Source organism: Rhea pennata, chromosome 1 (genome assembly GCF_028389875.1).
Source record: "Rhea pennata isolate bPtePen1 chromosome 1, bPtePen1.pri, whole genome shotgun sequence".
In the NCBI taxonomy this organism is placed as follows: Eukaryota; Metazoa; Chordata; class Aves; order Rheiformes; family Rheidae; genus Rhea; species Rhea pennata.
The window spans coordinates 17,222,507-17,237,631 of NC_084663.1; the positions used below are offsets into that span (position 1 = coordinate 17,222,507).

A 15,125-nucleotide genomic window follows, 5' to 3' on the forward strand; every position below is an offset into this window, starting at 1 on the left:
ACTGCTGTCCATGAATCTGTTTAATCCCCTCTTGAACGCGTTGGTGCAGTCAACCACTGGAAGCTGTGAAGGCAACAAATTGCACAAGTCTACTGTTGACTCTCCTTAAGAGATCTCCATCCCATTCATTCTTTCAGTTGCCCTTCTCTGCCTGTTGTGCCTGAAGATGAAGAGAGTTCACACAGTATTGAAAGTGTGGGTCCACCTAGGTTTTATGTAGCAGGTACGAATTAGGCCTGCCCTGTTATTCTCTCTACTGAGCTGTGTTAGATTTTCCTGGCTGATGCTTTGTACTCATTGTTCTCCAAAATCATTGTTTTTGTGCTGAATCTAAGATTGGTCTGGGTGCAGTCCTAACTGAAGTTGCCAAGTTGCATGCTTGGAAGGGGGCTCTGCATGGCCACAGAGAGAAGTCTTGTTCCCAAATCACCCCTGTGATCATGTCCCACAAAGGTGATTTGGAAGGCTCTGGTGTGCGTGTGTGTTTGACAGAAGATTTTACAGTTACTTTAGGGCTGGTTCATGGCTAAGAAGTGGAAATGCAATGTCCAGTCTCCCCTGTATCTTCTGTACTGGTTGGCCTGCCTGCATACGTGTGTTAATTTCCATTTTGTCTGTAGGCTGATGTTGCCTGATTGACTGGGCTACTGGGGACAGTGGAAGAGGGACAAATTCAGATTTGTCCCCATGCTGAGATTATGTGATTGCTCCACAGTAGTGATTGCTCATCTGGGCTTCTAATTTTGCCTCTTCCTTGTTGGCTGATTAATGCTACTGTAGCTGAGTACCCACTGCTTGCAGGAATGTTTCTAAAACACTCATGTAATAGTCTACCTATTTTAGGGTCCTTTAGAGTTATATATATATAACTCTACCAGTGTGGGAGAAGCTTTGGGGGAAAAAAATCTTTTGCAGAGGAATCATTGCCAATCACTCTTAGGTAGTTAGTCTTTCTCCTGTTACAGGCACCTTGCTATCTTCCCAGGCTTTTCTCTTTCTCCTGGATTTGGTGTTAGTGATTTTTGTCTCCTTGAACCAATGTGTCTTCAGATCCCTGAAACATAGCAGTCCTTGTTTTGCTGTGCTGATGGAGAAATTCCTACTGAAGAAGCTTGCACCTCTTGAAGTAATGCTTCCAGTGAGAGTGAGGGTTGGGATCCCTGGCCTTCAAAGACTTCCCTCATGGGGAGGAAGCTGTCCTGTGGGGTTTGTCCAGGTCAGTTGCCTGTGTACCTAAGCTGACTTGAAAAGATGAATTTTATCTTCCTTTGGAGTTTAGAGCCAGAATTCATTGGCACAAGCTTGCTTTGGTGATGCTGCCTGCTTTTCATGAGTTATCAACAGGAATCTTCAGAGTACTTTGAAGCAGGCCAGGAAGTCTCTTTTTTGTTAAGTATTCGAGTCCAATGACTTCTAGACAGCCACAGTGTTGAGGTCATGATTTTTGGAAGCTTGCTATGGAATATTCTACTTTGGCAAGGAAAGTAAAGATGTGTTGCCTAGTATGAAGCAGTGAGTCTTGTTTTCTGCTATTGCTTGAGATAACTGAGACTTCAGGATGCCTTCCTGGCTCTGACTTGCTGCCTTGAAAAATTTAAGATGTAAATTCCACATGCTTGTATTTGAGCACAATTTAAAGGTTGTATCCTCTGATCTGTGCTACATCCCATCATACTATTAACTTGGGTCTAGGCCTTTAGACTTTCTCCTAAGAAAGAATGTGCCTGGGTTCCAGGTTATGTGCTTGAAGGAGAGAGAAGGGGAGAGTGATCCTGTCATTGTCAAGAGTCTGGGAAAGAGATGAGGAACAATCTTCCTCTGGAGGCAAGTCCCATCCTCCTGCCTTATTTAGGTTTTTCTTTACAGGGAGCAATGAGCATGGCCCAGGGTCTCTTCTGGCCTGTTGCTACTTGTGAGTACATGTGTTTTGCAGAGGAAAGAGTTGAAGTTCTTTGTTTATCAATTGATCTTTAATCTTTCTTCTAACTCTTCTTTGAATCTTTTCTTTTCCAAGCGTCAACAACAGAGTCTTGCTAGATTGTGGACAACCATAATCAAAGTGTGCCTCTAGAAAGCGTCTCATTGCTAAATTAAGGTAGCATGGCCTGTCCATCTCAATGCTGTGTTCCCATTTGGATAACAAAGCTAATATAATCCTTAGAATAGCTCAACTGCTGCGCTAATTTATCCCCTTTGTCCAAGTCTTTCTCCTAGTCTTGCTTATGTTTCAAACTTTTTTGGGAAAGGCAAGTGCAGGTAAGGCCACAGCAACAAAAGGCTTTGAACTACTTTATACTCAAAAGAAACCTACTTTTTTTTTTTTCTTAACTTGTGCTCCATTGTGTGAAATTCTTCTTCACTGCTTTTTAACTGCTTGTACTTTGCTATAGAAGTTTTAATACTTTTGTTAGCATTACAGGCAAAGTGTTGGCTGGCACAATCCTATACTTAATAGGCCAAATTTATGCCTGATGGATATTTAATTTTATTAAGCAAACTTACCCTAGGAAAATCATTGTCTGTGCTTAATGTCAATAAAACCAAATTTGCCCTGCTGCTCAGCTCATTTCTCATATTAACTTTAAGTAGCTATGCATATGAACATGCTTGTACTTTTCCTTGCTTACAGATGTAAACTACTAATGAAAAACAAATTATGTTGTGGTATAAGAAGGGAGACATTATTTGTGTTTTAACAGTTGCAGTGTTCAAATGCAGTTGTGAAATAGGTCAGTATGTGTATTGTATAAACACATACTGCAAACTGCTCAGCAAAGAGAAAACAGTGCTAGCTGACAGTGTAGATTTTTTAAGTGAAGAACATGGCTTTGTTTCACTGAATTTTTTCCAGGGAGGAGGGAAGAGTGGAAGAAGAGGCTATTTTGTTTATAGTGCTCATTCCTGATGTCGATCTGTGTGTCTGAGTATTCAAAAAACTAGTGGCTTCAGCTAAAGATTTTTGGTAGAGACACTTTGGGACAACTTTGCATTTGATACAGCAACTGACGCTTACGACCTTTTGCTAGTGGAACAATGCATAAATGATTTGGAATAATCTGTGTGAGCAATACTTGTTTAATGTAAATTGTGGGCTATTTTACGAATTGTAAGCTAGCTCCATCAGACAGTAAGGGAAAAAAAAAAGTAATTACTGCAACAACACCCACTAACAAGCTGTGGCTTATACAAATCTTGTTAGCAGTATCATTCTAAGCTATTTTTAAGAATAGAAAATAGGTGGTGTTTCTGCATAAGCCACTATTCCTTCTTTGGCCCCTATCTTTGTTGACTCTTCCTGGCCTCTGGATGTGTGGCATCGTTCTCCACACAAGCAACGTTTTGGATATGGCTGACTTGGTCCTTTGAGAAATTCCTTAACTGGCCCCTGGTTTGCTACGGTGGAAGCCTTCCCTCCTGGAAGGGTCCCGCTCAGCCTGGGACTCGCTGCACAGGTAATAAGAAGCTGGGACCGTGTCAAAGACTCTCATCTGGCACCGTGCTGCACTGGGATTGCTACCATACCCGACTGCTGACATACTCAGCTGGCTGAACTTTGTGCGTCTCTTTTTATTTTTAACTTGGTAGCTTCGGTGTCAGGCTGCTTGACAAGTAACTGCTGTCAAGAGGTTTTTGAAAATTTTTTTTGCCTATTGTAGCTCTAGTACAACATTGGGTTGATGACATTTTTTTCTGAGCCCTTTTGTTTATGAAGTTACAAGTTATATAAAATGTGGGAGCGTCTAGGCAAGGAGGACAAATGCTTCTGAAGCTGTTGGTGTATTTTAATGAGAGACATTGAAAACATATGAAAATGTCTTAAATCAGTTTTGTGACATCTGAAGCTGTCTGTACCTGAATGATCTGCCTTTAAACTAGGCTGTGAAAGTAACTTCTTTATACTTATTCTTACGTTTCTAAGGTTGGAAGGTGCTTCTCCTGGAAGTGCATTTGTGTTCATGTTTCTATGTGCAGTAACAAGTAATGTAAGACCCTGGCTTCCCTCAAAGCTGTCAAAATGATGCATTCCTTGTGAACTCTACTCTGAGTAAATCTGTAGAAAATAACTTTTAACGTGGCTAAGAGGAATTGGTTGTAGTGATTCAGGTCTTTGACCTGAATTCTTGGAGAGATTGTTTTGATTCTTGTACCGTTCTGCTCTCTCAATGGTACGCAAGGCTAAAGATGCACAAAACCAAAACAGTCAGTGAAGGCAAGATATACAGCCCACAGATCAATGTCAATATTTTCTTAACTCTTGTGTTATACTTGCAGCTATGAAAATAAGGCTGCTCTGGATATTTCTGCTGGTCAGCATTGAATGGAAGCTTTTTCAGTGTGTGCTTGTCATTTTTGAATGTTGTGTCCGCTACTCACGCTTCCCTCACTTCAATGTGTGTGTGTATTTATGTACATATATGTATGCATATAAATATATATAATGCCAATAATTTATGCCAATAAATAATGCTATTTTGCTATTTTTATTTATATTGCATATATATGCATATATGCACACATGTATATACACATACATATATAAACACTGGCATCGTTCAACCTGCTCGTGTTGTGCTAAGACACGAGGGGTCTCACCTGAATGGCTTCAGTGCCAGAACTGAGACCGGATCCAACTCCCAGACACTGTCAGGGCCTAGAGGCTGGATCTTCCTTTGAAACACTGTAGTATTTTTTCAGAAGCAGGACGTTCATGTCTGTCTTCTCTATTGCGTGTAATTGCCTCTTACCTATTTTCATCAGCATATCTTTTTGGGTGACAGAAATCTGTAGATGTTATAAACATGACTTAGTTTAAGCATGGTGATACTCTAGCCCTATTTATTGCATCCTTTCTCTGGGTGGAAAGTGTGGTTGCATTGGACTTAACACAGTTTGTTTTTTTTAGTGTAGATGGCTGTTAGAAAGCTTAAAGGGAAGCACACCATTTCGTGTTGTTGTGGAGGTAGTGACTGGGTTTTTTCCAGTCTTCAGCTGATCTCTAGCAAGAAGAATAGCTCAGGAACTGGAGCAAAAGTGATTCCTACCCACTGGCAGTGGTCTTGCTGATTCAACATGACCTGCTTTTAGGATTAGGCTTCCCAGTGGGTGTGCAAGTCTGAACAATGAATTCTAAGCTTCCTGGACCAGATCTGGTTGAAGTAGTTAATTATAACCTGATTCACAGGTGCAGTAATGAGCTGTCATTAACTTGATGATTCAGAAAGGTCAGGCTCTTCGCTGGGAAGGAGTAACAGGCAGATGGTAAGTAAGACATTGCCAAAAGGGGGGGGGGAGCCGAACTGTCATATGCTACTGATGCATTTCAATCAGGCTGGTATTCAGAGCTGTTTCTAGATGAGACTCTTGAATTTTTCCAAGAAACATGGAGTAACAACGTTGCACTGCTTCTGAAATTATGCTAGAGCTTCGAAGGGAGACCCAGCGTCAAGTCCTTTGGCCGTGGTTGGTGGTTGGATCCTGTCTCTGTTTCGACACCAGGGCCATCCAGGTGTGACCCCATGTGTCTTAGCACAAGAGTGGGCTGAGTAATTGGCTCCTGCCTGTGTGGACTTGTTTGAATGTGCTCTACCAAAATCTGCCTTCAGTTTCAGCGAACGTGGAGGCAGTGACAGTTTGAATAAAAAAGCGTATGTGGTGTAATCATTTGGGGTGATATAGAAACCCAGACGCTGCTATATAAAAGTTTGTGCAAATCTGGTCGTATTTGTAGCTCTATTTCTTTAGAAAGAGGGAGAGCTAGAACTGGAGGAGATAGAAGGATGTAGGGGAAGAACGAGAGAAGAGGAGTTCTTTCAGGTGGAGAACCAAGGAAAAATGGCACAGAAACCAAAGTTAAAGTTTTGCCAAACAACAACAACAAATTGGTGGAATTTCAGGTGCCTTTTGGAAGGAATTGTTACAAATACAGAAGCAATGTGGAAAAGTCTTGCAGAGGAGTGAAAGCAACAGGTTTTCAAAGCAAAGCTTAAGGAATTTAGCTACTCCATACTGATAGAGGTCCAGTTATAGTTTAGAAATGAGTAAGTTATTTCTAAATGTTCCTTTTAGAAATGAACAGGAATGTGGAAAGTTCATGAAATATGGTGAGGCCTTTGGAGGGAAGGAGTTAATTAGTTCTGTTGTTTCCCAGCCTAGAACTGAGTATATTCAAGGACGAAGGATATGGTAAAATCTATGAACTATTACAGTTTGTTTAATAGCCTGGCTAAATGGGTTTTGTGTAGTGTAGGTCTGTGAAGTAGCCATCTACTTTGTATTATTCATTCTGTTGTTACTTTGTTCGGATGTTGAGCCGAAACTGTAATCTGGCTGCCTTCAGCAGATGGCTACCTGGCCTTGCCAGGCTTCCCTTCCGCAGTGGCCTATTCCCTTGCACGTGGGCTTTCCCCATTTGTAGGGCTGTGTTTTAGATCAGTTTGGAGGCTACTGTGAGTACATTTCTGCGTGGGTTTAGATCTGCTGTGTATACAGACAGTGCAGCAAGGTCTTTCTTGTGTGTGCTTTCTAGAGAAGGAGTGATAAAGGAGGAATTTGTGTCCATCTATGTTGCCCTAATCTGTCCGTAATGTCAGCCCTCTTCTTGCTCTCCCTTTGCTGGCCTGTATAGCTCTTGGCTGCCTTCAGGAGGAGTGAAAGATGAAGGAACATTTGAGAGCACCGCTGTTGTCTGGTAAATGAGTGGTAATGAGGTTGTACATGACTGACACATTTTTACTTCAAGCATTTTGCTTTATTTCAGTCATATAACTACAGGTCAAGTAGAGCTTGTTGCAGCTAGTGTTACCTTGTCAAAGCTGCTGTTCCATTAGATTTTTTTTTTCTGTAGCATGGATGGCTGCAGACTTCTGGATTGAAACCTAAAGTATGCTCAGAACACTTTGGATGTTGGAGGCTGTGGATGGCTCAGATATAATTATAAGTCCTGCACATTGCAGGATGACAAAAATATGTATGTGTTTTCTGAAATCCATTCACTTTAAATGAATGAGAATGTTGTTCTCGATTTGCAGTGAAAGATGAGACCATTGTGCCTGCTCCTTGCCATGTATTTATAAAATGTGTTATCTCAGTTTTTCAGGCTCTTTTTTAAATTTTGGGAAAAAAAAAGATCTTTTTCATCTTGGGTTGATATCTATGCATTTTAAGAGTTTACGGTATAGTGTTTTTAAATAATTCTTGACACTTGTGCTTCTACTTGTGAAGATTTGGCTGATGGCTGACTGTAATAAAAATAGTAGCATTCAGGATTCATGTATTAAACCGGTTTTACTCCAGAACTGTGATTATCAACTTGCAATATGGAATCTCTTATTTATTCTTCTGAGAAAAGTCAGGGCTCTGAGGAGCCCTCCTGATGGGCATTGCAGTGAATACACAATGCAAAGACATGAATAATGCAGCAAGTCAGATATTAAAGTATTCAGTAGTTATCAGATGAAAATGAGTTGTTGGTGACTAGAACATTCCTCTCCTTTCAGTATGTGGCATTTCCTTGGTCTTCAAGTACATTGAATATTTTGGTTCTTGCCATAAAGCACAATTTTGGTTTTCTCTTGTCATGCTTGTGTTAGCTTAGCCATGGAAGCCGTCAAAGTTCTTTTCTTCCTGGGCTCCCTTTATGAGCATAAAGATCTGAATCAGTAGTGTTTCATGTTGTTTCCACTTTTTTTCTAGAGCAGAAGAGGTGCCTGCAACTCAGCAGCCTGCGAAGCCACAGTCACAGGCCAATGGATCAGGTAATCTTGGTCAAACCTGTATAAGCAATTTGATTCAGGGAGCAGATTTTTTTTCATTCTTTTCTTTCAAAACTCTTCTAGAAGGTAAAACAAATGTTGCCGAAAGCTTGCTAGGTCATTAAGGTGGTTTCGGAAAAAGCTAAGAATAAAAGACCGTTTGAGCAATTTCTCTGTATATGATTCTATGTTAACTTCTTGTAGATGACTGTGCACATCTGAACAAGGAATTTATATTGTTCTATAAGACCTTTAGAACTGAAATGAAAGCTGTTACGTAACTTTAATTCTTGTATGCATAGCTGATTCTTGGCTACTTGGAAAACAACTCTGATATGTAAGAAAGATGCTCAGTCTTGTTCCCAGCCGCAAAAGTTCTTTGGTGTCATTAATCATAGTATTTCCTTTTTCTAAAAGACAAGATAAATTATTTTAGAAGGAATAAACTTAAATGTGTTGCTAATTTTTTTGCACATCTACCTGCCTCCTCTATTTCTCAAGATACTGCTTAAATAGTATAGTGACATTTGAAAGAACTAAGAGAACAGGCAGATTCTCAATCTTTCAGTACAGTGAAGTGTTTTTTCCATACCTCTTAATTTGAGGGTACCAGCTAGCCTTTTAAAACTGAGGATTAGTTTAAATTTAAGAGTTGTTCCTCCTGTACTGCCATAATGTCAGTAGTTTCTGTTATGTGAACTGCCACTTGCTCGTTTTTTTTATGTCTTACTGTGTGCTCAAAATTTCATTCTTTGTACTACCGGAAGTATAATCAATCATATGGAAAATCTTGACTTCCTGTCTTTTGTTTTCAAATGTAAACTTTGGCTTTGCTGTAAGCTGTTACTAAACTCATTTTTTCTCGATATCATTCTCATTCTTTAGTCTGTAGCATTATTTTATTTTCTGAGACTGATTGCTGTTTCTTATCTGCTTAAAAAGGTAGTTTGGGCAGTTGTAGCTGGCAGACCAGTCCTTCATACTCCTGCTTAAACATGTCTTAATTTTATCGAGTTCTAAACTAAGTTGGGTCCTGGAATAGTTGTGACTAGTCTGTTTTTTTGTTGCATTGATTTGTTGATCTGACTTTTCCTGTTCCTACTTACCAAAGAATAGTCTATGTGTTGCTTCTAAGAAGTGATTTTCTGAGTTAGAGATAAAGCAAGAGGTAATTGCTTAGTTTTTGTCTGCACTGCCTGTACTTAAGGGCTTCACCCTGTTGTGTTTTCCATTGACATTTATCTTGAGATTGCTGTAAAGTACTCATACAGAAAGCATGTATTGCTTTGCCATATAAGACTTTCCAGGCAATATAACGAATATATATTCCATATATGGAAGGTAGCATAGACAGCATCATTTCTCTTGCCTGACATTAAAAAAAAAAAAAAAAAAAAAAAAAAAAACACATGCATGCGCACACTTCCTTGCCCACTCTGCAAGCTAATACTTTGCTGCATATGACCAGTTGGCAGACAGTTGCAAAAAATGTCTCTTGCAGAATCTTGCTTAAGTTGCCATCACCTATTCCTTCAGTTTAGTCTGACTGTAAGATTGTATTCTGTTTTCTCTGCAGGAATGTTTTGGTTTACATTTTCTTTCTCTAAACAACCCTTCAACACAGTAAAAGTGTTTAAATTTAGGTCAGCTTATGTTTACAGGAACCTCTTAATCAGCAAATGTTTTTACCATGTTGCTAGAAATTTTCATTTGTTAAAATATGTTTAAGTAATTTCTGTAATAAGATGCTTCCATGTATTGTACTTACAGCAAAGTTTCTCCTGGAAGTAGAAGTCATCTTTATTCTTCTTTTACAAGCTTAACTTGTTTTCCTTCCACAAGAGAAAAATTCCTCTAACTTCTGTTATGAAACAAATTCAATTTTTTTTTCTGATTTTTCTGAATTAGATGTTGAGATTCCTAAGACTTTAAGACTGACAAGTGATCAGAGACACAGAAGTTTGGCAGCTTGATCTCTCAGCTATTGCCCAGAGGCCACCTCAGATACCCAAAGAGATAGAGTTTGAAGTTTGGATTCTACCTGGCAGAGAATCAATGCTGTGTGAATGGGCAGATTTGGATTGGCAGAAAACCTGCGTAATTTCCAGTGAAATAAAATTTTTCCATATATTTAGTGAACTGTCCTGGTAGATACATATATTATTTTTGACAGTATAGACATTAATATTTCCATGAAATTGTAGGAAAACTAAGTTGTGTAGTGGGTTCCCATGAAAAGTGTTGAAGGACAAGAAATTGTTTACAAAGAATACTGCACTAGAAGAAACATCATATGGGAACAGATGCAGGTTTTGTATGAAGATGTCTTCAGATATTGTCTTAATATATGGTTATTTATTTGTTTGTTTGTTTTTATAGATAAGCGCAGTCACACAGTGTGTTCAAGACTCCAGAAGTGGTTTTACGACAAATTTGGGGAGTATGTTGAGGACTTCAGATTTCAGCCAGAGGAAAATACAGTAGAAACGGAAGAACCACTTAGTGCTAGAAGGTAAAACTCTAAAGCTTTTACATAGTTTGAGCAAGTGTTTGCATAAAAAAAGAAAAATGTTTCGTGATCGTTTTTCAGCTGATTTTTGAATGCCTTGACTGAGATGAAATTTGAAATTTGTCTGTTGTACCCCTTGAAAACTGAGGACAAAGTCTTAGACTGGAGAGCTTTTATTTTTTCAATTTTTGTTCTGATGCAAGTAGGCTCTAGCACTTACTAGGCACACATTTTGTAATGGATAAGAATGAAGCTTCATGCACAAAAGTTTAATTTACAACTGTAAACAGTATTTCAGACAGCAAATGTGTACATAGCATTTTAATACAAATCACTACTTATCTATTTAACAAATAGATTTCATCTTTTTTTTCTTTTTGCCCCCCAGGTTGACTGAAAATATGAGAAGATTAAGTAAGTATTTAACAGTATTTTATTTTCTGGAAATAAAAATACTTCTTAGTGACCCTGTTGGGAGGATTGCTGCATGTTATAATAAGAGTTTTGAAATACTTTTGTCTGTTCATAAGCAGGGGTGATTCTGAAATCCTGAATTAGTGTTTGGAAGGCAAAATAACTTACAGGAATGAGGAATGGTAGAAGCTTGCTTTTAATCTTCGATTACATGGGTTATCTCTGTACTAAACAAGTAATGTTAATTAAAATGTGAGAACAGGATAACCCTGCTGAAACTGAGCCTCTGTGAGGTATTTCTGCAGTGGCAAGAGTAACAGTGGTTATGTGTTTGTGCCTGAGCTGCTTCTAGCTCCCTTGTGAGCGTATTAGCTTACACTGTCAAAGGGGGAGGGCTTGGACTATGGGGAGGCTAAATGTGTCCTGCATTTCTTTTTCTCAGACAGCTGATAACCCCTTCTGGAAGGGAGGACGAAAGACAGCAGTTTAAACAAAGTAGTTAAACCCTCTAGCAGCTTTATGCAGCAAAGAATTGCTAGCCTGAAAAAAAAAATGCCTGGCTTGCACCTTAAGTATTTGAATTGTTACAGAGCGGAGGTAAAGGGGAAATAAAGGTCTTTAATGTCTGTCAGTTTTGTTATCTTTAATGTAATACTGATACTCATTCTAGTTTCTTCTGGGAGAATATTTGTGACCTGTTCTCCTTGATAGAAGTGACTTTAGAATGGCTTTAAAAAAGAAGTGCTAAGCTTAAGCTATGAGTCATTCTTAACTTCCCTAGGTGAGCCACAAAAGTTGTTTGAGGATGCCTAACTACCATCCATGGCCCTCTAGCCCCTTTTGTCCAGTGGTTTCCAGGTGTTGACCTTCCCTGCAGGTTCTTCGTAGGCAGTGGAGCAGAGGGAAGGAGGTGCTGGAGGCAGTGCTTGAGTCGGTGACCTCCTCCACTGCCTTGAGCGTTCCCTGCCACTGACTTTATCTGCTGCTTCATTTGTGCTGCTGATGCTCGATGAAATCTAGTCCTAGTTATTTAACTACTTCCCATCAGGAATGTATCAAGGGTAGCTGACTTTCAGTGCAAACACAGTGAGGCCGTGTGCTGCTGGCTGTCTGGAGGAAAGTCTTCCAAAGCTCTGAACTGTATTGTGAACAAGGGTGTTACTTGTTGGCATCTGTGCAAGAGGATTTTTCAGCCTTCTCAGCTGAGAAGGCAAAAATCAGTGTTTTCCGGCAAAGAAGGCAAAGGTCTCCTTGCAGCAGCCTTTTCCTGTTTCTTGTGTTCTCTCAGTTGTTTGCGTAACTGGTAAAAGAGCACGTAGGAATAGGAATGGTGACAAGCCTTGGACAAGGACAAGCCTTGTTAAGAGAGCTGAAAAAGAGAAATCTTGCTGTCACTGGCTTTGTGCATGTTGGAGGGTAACATACCTCCCTGCATAGATTTGTCCCCTTTGCAGTGACAAAGGGCTGCAGAGGCAAACTTCTCCAGGCAATGTGGTCCTATATCTCCTGGCTTATGGTAGGGGTAAGCAGCAGACAAGTGCTAGCAGTGGACAGACTGCTGCAGAAACATAGCCAAGCAACATCTAGCCTGGTTTTAAATCAGTTAATTCAAGTAGTGGCTGATTATCCATTGGTAGCTTGGAGCTCCATCAGGCTAAATTTCCTTGTTCTACAGTAGAATGAATTGACCTATATTGAGTTTTTTAGGTAGTGTAAATTAATAGTACAGAGCTCAGAGCAGACTGCTGGCAGAATCCAGCTTAACCTGATAAAGATAGTGCTATACTTGATTTCCCTCCTACTTGCCCCCGTACACTTGCAGTTTAGAGATAACCTGTGTCTTGAATAATGCTTAATTTTTGGAAAAGTATTGCTTTCATAGTTACTTAGTTACACTGATGTATCTTTTAAAGTTTTTTTTTCCTTGAGTAAGCTTTTTTTGTATTTACATGTACTGAATATTCCTGTTAAATTTCTAATTTGGTTGTTTGTCATTTAAAGTCATTTAACTGTAGTCGATTAATCCTAACAATTGTGGCATTCTTTTTTTTTTTTTTTTTTTTTTTTTTCTTTAGAGAGAGGTGCCAAACCTGTTACTAATTTTGTGAAGAATCTTTCTGCCTTATCAGACTGGTATTCTATCTACACTTCTGCTATTGCCTTTATTGTAAGTTATCCTCCTCTTTGAGGAGTAGTAAGAACTTTTTAAAGCATTTAGTGAAACTCAGATATGGTAATTTCGATAATTATGGATTATATTACAATTCAAGTCAAACCAAATAGTATAATTTCATAAAACACAAAATACTGTGCAGTTGACATTTCATATTTCAAAACCATTTAAATTGTGTATTTTGGGTTTATTTCGTAGTATAGTTTTGTAAAGGTTAAGATAATTTATAAGACTCTGGGCATTGTCCCTGTGTTTCTTGCTTCCTGTCTCCCAGACCTGTAATTTGATGGTTACTTCAGTCTCTGCAAAATCTCTTGTTGTCTGGAGTGGAAATCCTGAGAGAGGCTGTATTTGATAAGAAAGTATCTTTTACCTTCAGTGCTCCTTTTCCATTCCTTAGGATCGTGTTCACTGATAAGAGACCAAATGTCTTGATTTGAGTGTCATTTAATGGTCAAAAATGATGTCTTTGAGCTAAATATTGTTGTGGAGTTATGGGAAAAAGTTTCTATACTTCAGGGGAATATAAGTAGTAGTTGGGTTTTGCTTTGTTTTCCTTTTAGTTATTAATTATCTAAATTGTTTTTTCATGGTGTATACTATTTTGACTATTTTGACATGGTGAACTATTTTGATATCAAAGTTATTAATTATTAAACAGTAGTTATAACTGACTTTGTCCACGTGAACTGTCTAGTGGAAGTGACACACATCTGTCCATTAAGTGATCCCACGCCAACCTTACTTAGTGCTGCTTTGCACTGTACAATTCAGGGAATCTGGAGGAAGAGGCTTTCCCATTGCAGTGTCTTTTGTGCTTCTCATGTTGTGTTTGTCTCTTCTTCCAATCCACTTGTTTTCCTCTCGCCTTCAAACAGAACTGTTTTCCAGATAAAAGCTGAAAGAGTAACTTCAGCTGTTGGTTTAAGAAGTTCCAGAATCACGGAGCCTGAGCCCTATTTCATTTGGTGGTTGAGTAAAACGTCGAGTGCCTTGAAGCAGAGTGGCTGTAGGCTCTACATTTTCACAAGTTCAGAAGGAGACAGAATACCTTTTGAAGCACTTTGGGTCTATAAATTGTTAGGCAGAATAAAATCCATTCTCCTGCAGCCTTTTGATCTCCCTCTCAATCTTGTTAAGCTTGGTAAAGAATTGGAGATTTAATTGACCTGAAATAATACAGTGAGAGTTAATCCTGTTGCTGCTCTAAGTGGCTAACTGCTAGAACTCCTTATTCCTGTACTACGCTGTTGCTTTGGTTGACCTAGGTCAAGTTAGGCCATATCATGGTCTCGTAGCAGATTCACAGACTTTAATTTATATTTCTACATCACATCAGCTGCAGTGCTGAGAATATTCAAGCTTTCAAACAGCTAAGAACTATTTAAGTGTCACTTCTTGGAGATTTGGTTCAGTCTTATAATTTTGACTTCACGTTAGGAATGCAGTGCTGTTGTCAGTTGTGGGGTGGCTGACATCAGTGTTCATGGTTGGAGCTGCTTAGTTCTGAACTGCACAGTCAAGGAGCTGTATTTCATATACTGCACCTCAGTTTGTAATCTTTCTCTTTTTTTTTTCTTCATCTACAGATTTACATGAATGCTGTATGGCATGGCTGGGCCATTCCTATGTTCTTATTTTTAGCAATTTTGAGGTTGTCCCTAAATTACCTCATAGCCAGGTATTTACTTAAATACTAGATTATTTTCTTGTAATGCTTTGTTTGCAAGCTGTTCTATGATTTTTGCATTGAATTGTAAATGACTACATTTCTAATGACGTGAGTTAAAATAAAAGGTTTAACAAGGTGAAATTCAAACTCTAATATCCTTTGTTACGTTGCTTGATTTCTATAGTTTCTGACTGCTCTAAGGAGGTAAATTCTGACTGCTCTACCTCATTTCCAGAGACTTGAATCATCATAAATAATGCTTCAGGTTCTCAGACAAATACCTCAACATTTTAAATTTCTAAAATAAAAGCAACTTCCTGCAGTACTTGAACTAGCTTGAGAATGTCACCTTACACATTGAGACTTACCACTTTTTTTCTTAGACTTACCACTTTCTTCCTAGAGAAAATTTTAACCTAGGCCTAAAATTGCAGTTCTTCTCAGGGACTCTTGGCGTATCTGTATCTGAAGTATCTCTCTCATCTGTAAATCCAGTCCCCATTAAATATGATTTTTTTTTAAGAGGTAATTTTTTAATACTGAGAGGATACTTTTAAATGCTACTATAAACTTACAGTGTTTCCCCTTAAATTAAGGAAAAAATTC

At 38.8% G+C, this 15,125-nt stretch overlaps 1 protein-coding gene across 8 annotated transcripts in view; it reads left to right on the forward strand.

Moving 5' to 3' along the window:
• Positions 1-15,125, forward strand: part of GRAMD4 (GRAM domain containing 4) — an 81,145-nt gene that overhangs the window by 52,792 nt on the left and 13,228 nt on the right. For all 8 annotated transcript variants that reach the window (XM_062582688.1, XM_062582720.1, XM_062582669.1 and 5 more), the window contains 5 exons: positions 7,693-7,754; positions 10,131-10,263; positions 10,649-10,674; positions 12,750-12,841; positions 14,437-14,528. In XM_062582688.1, coding sequence (XP_062438672.1) covers positions 7,693-7,754; positions 10,131-10,263; positions 10,649-10,674; positions 12,750-12,841; positions 14,437-14,528 — 405 coding nt within the window. The remainder of the gene's footprint in view (positions 1-7,692; positions 7,755-10,130; positions 10,264-10,648; positions 10,675-12,749; positions 12,842-14,436; positions 14,529-15,125) is intronic.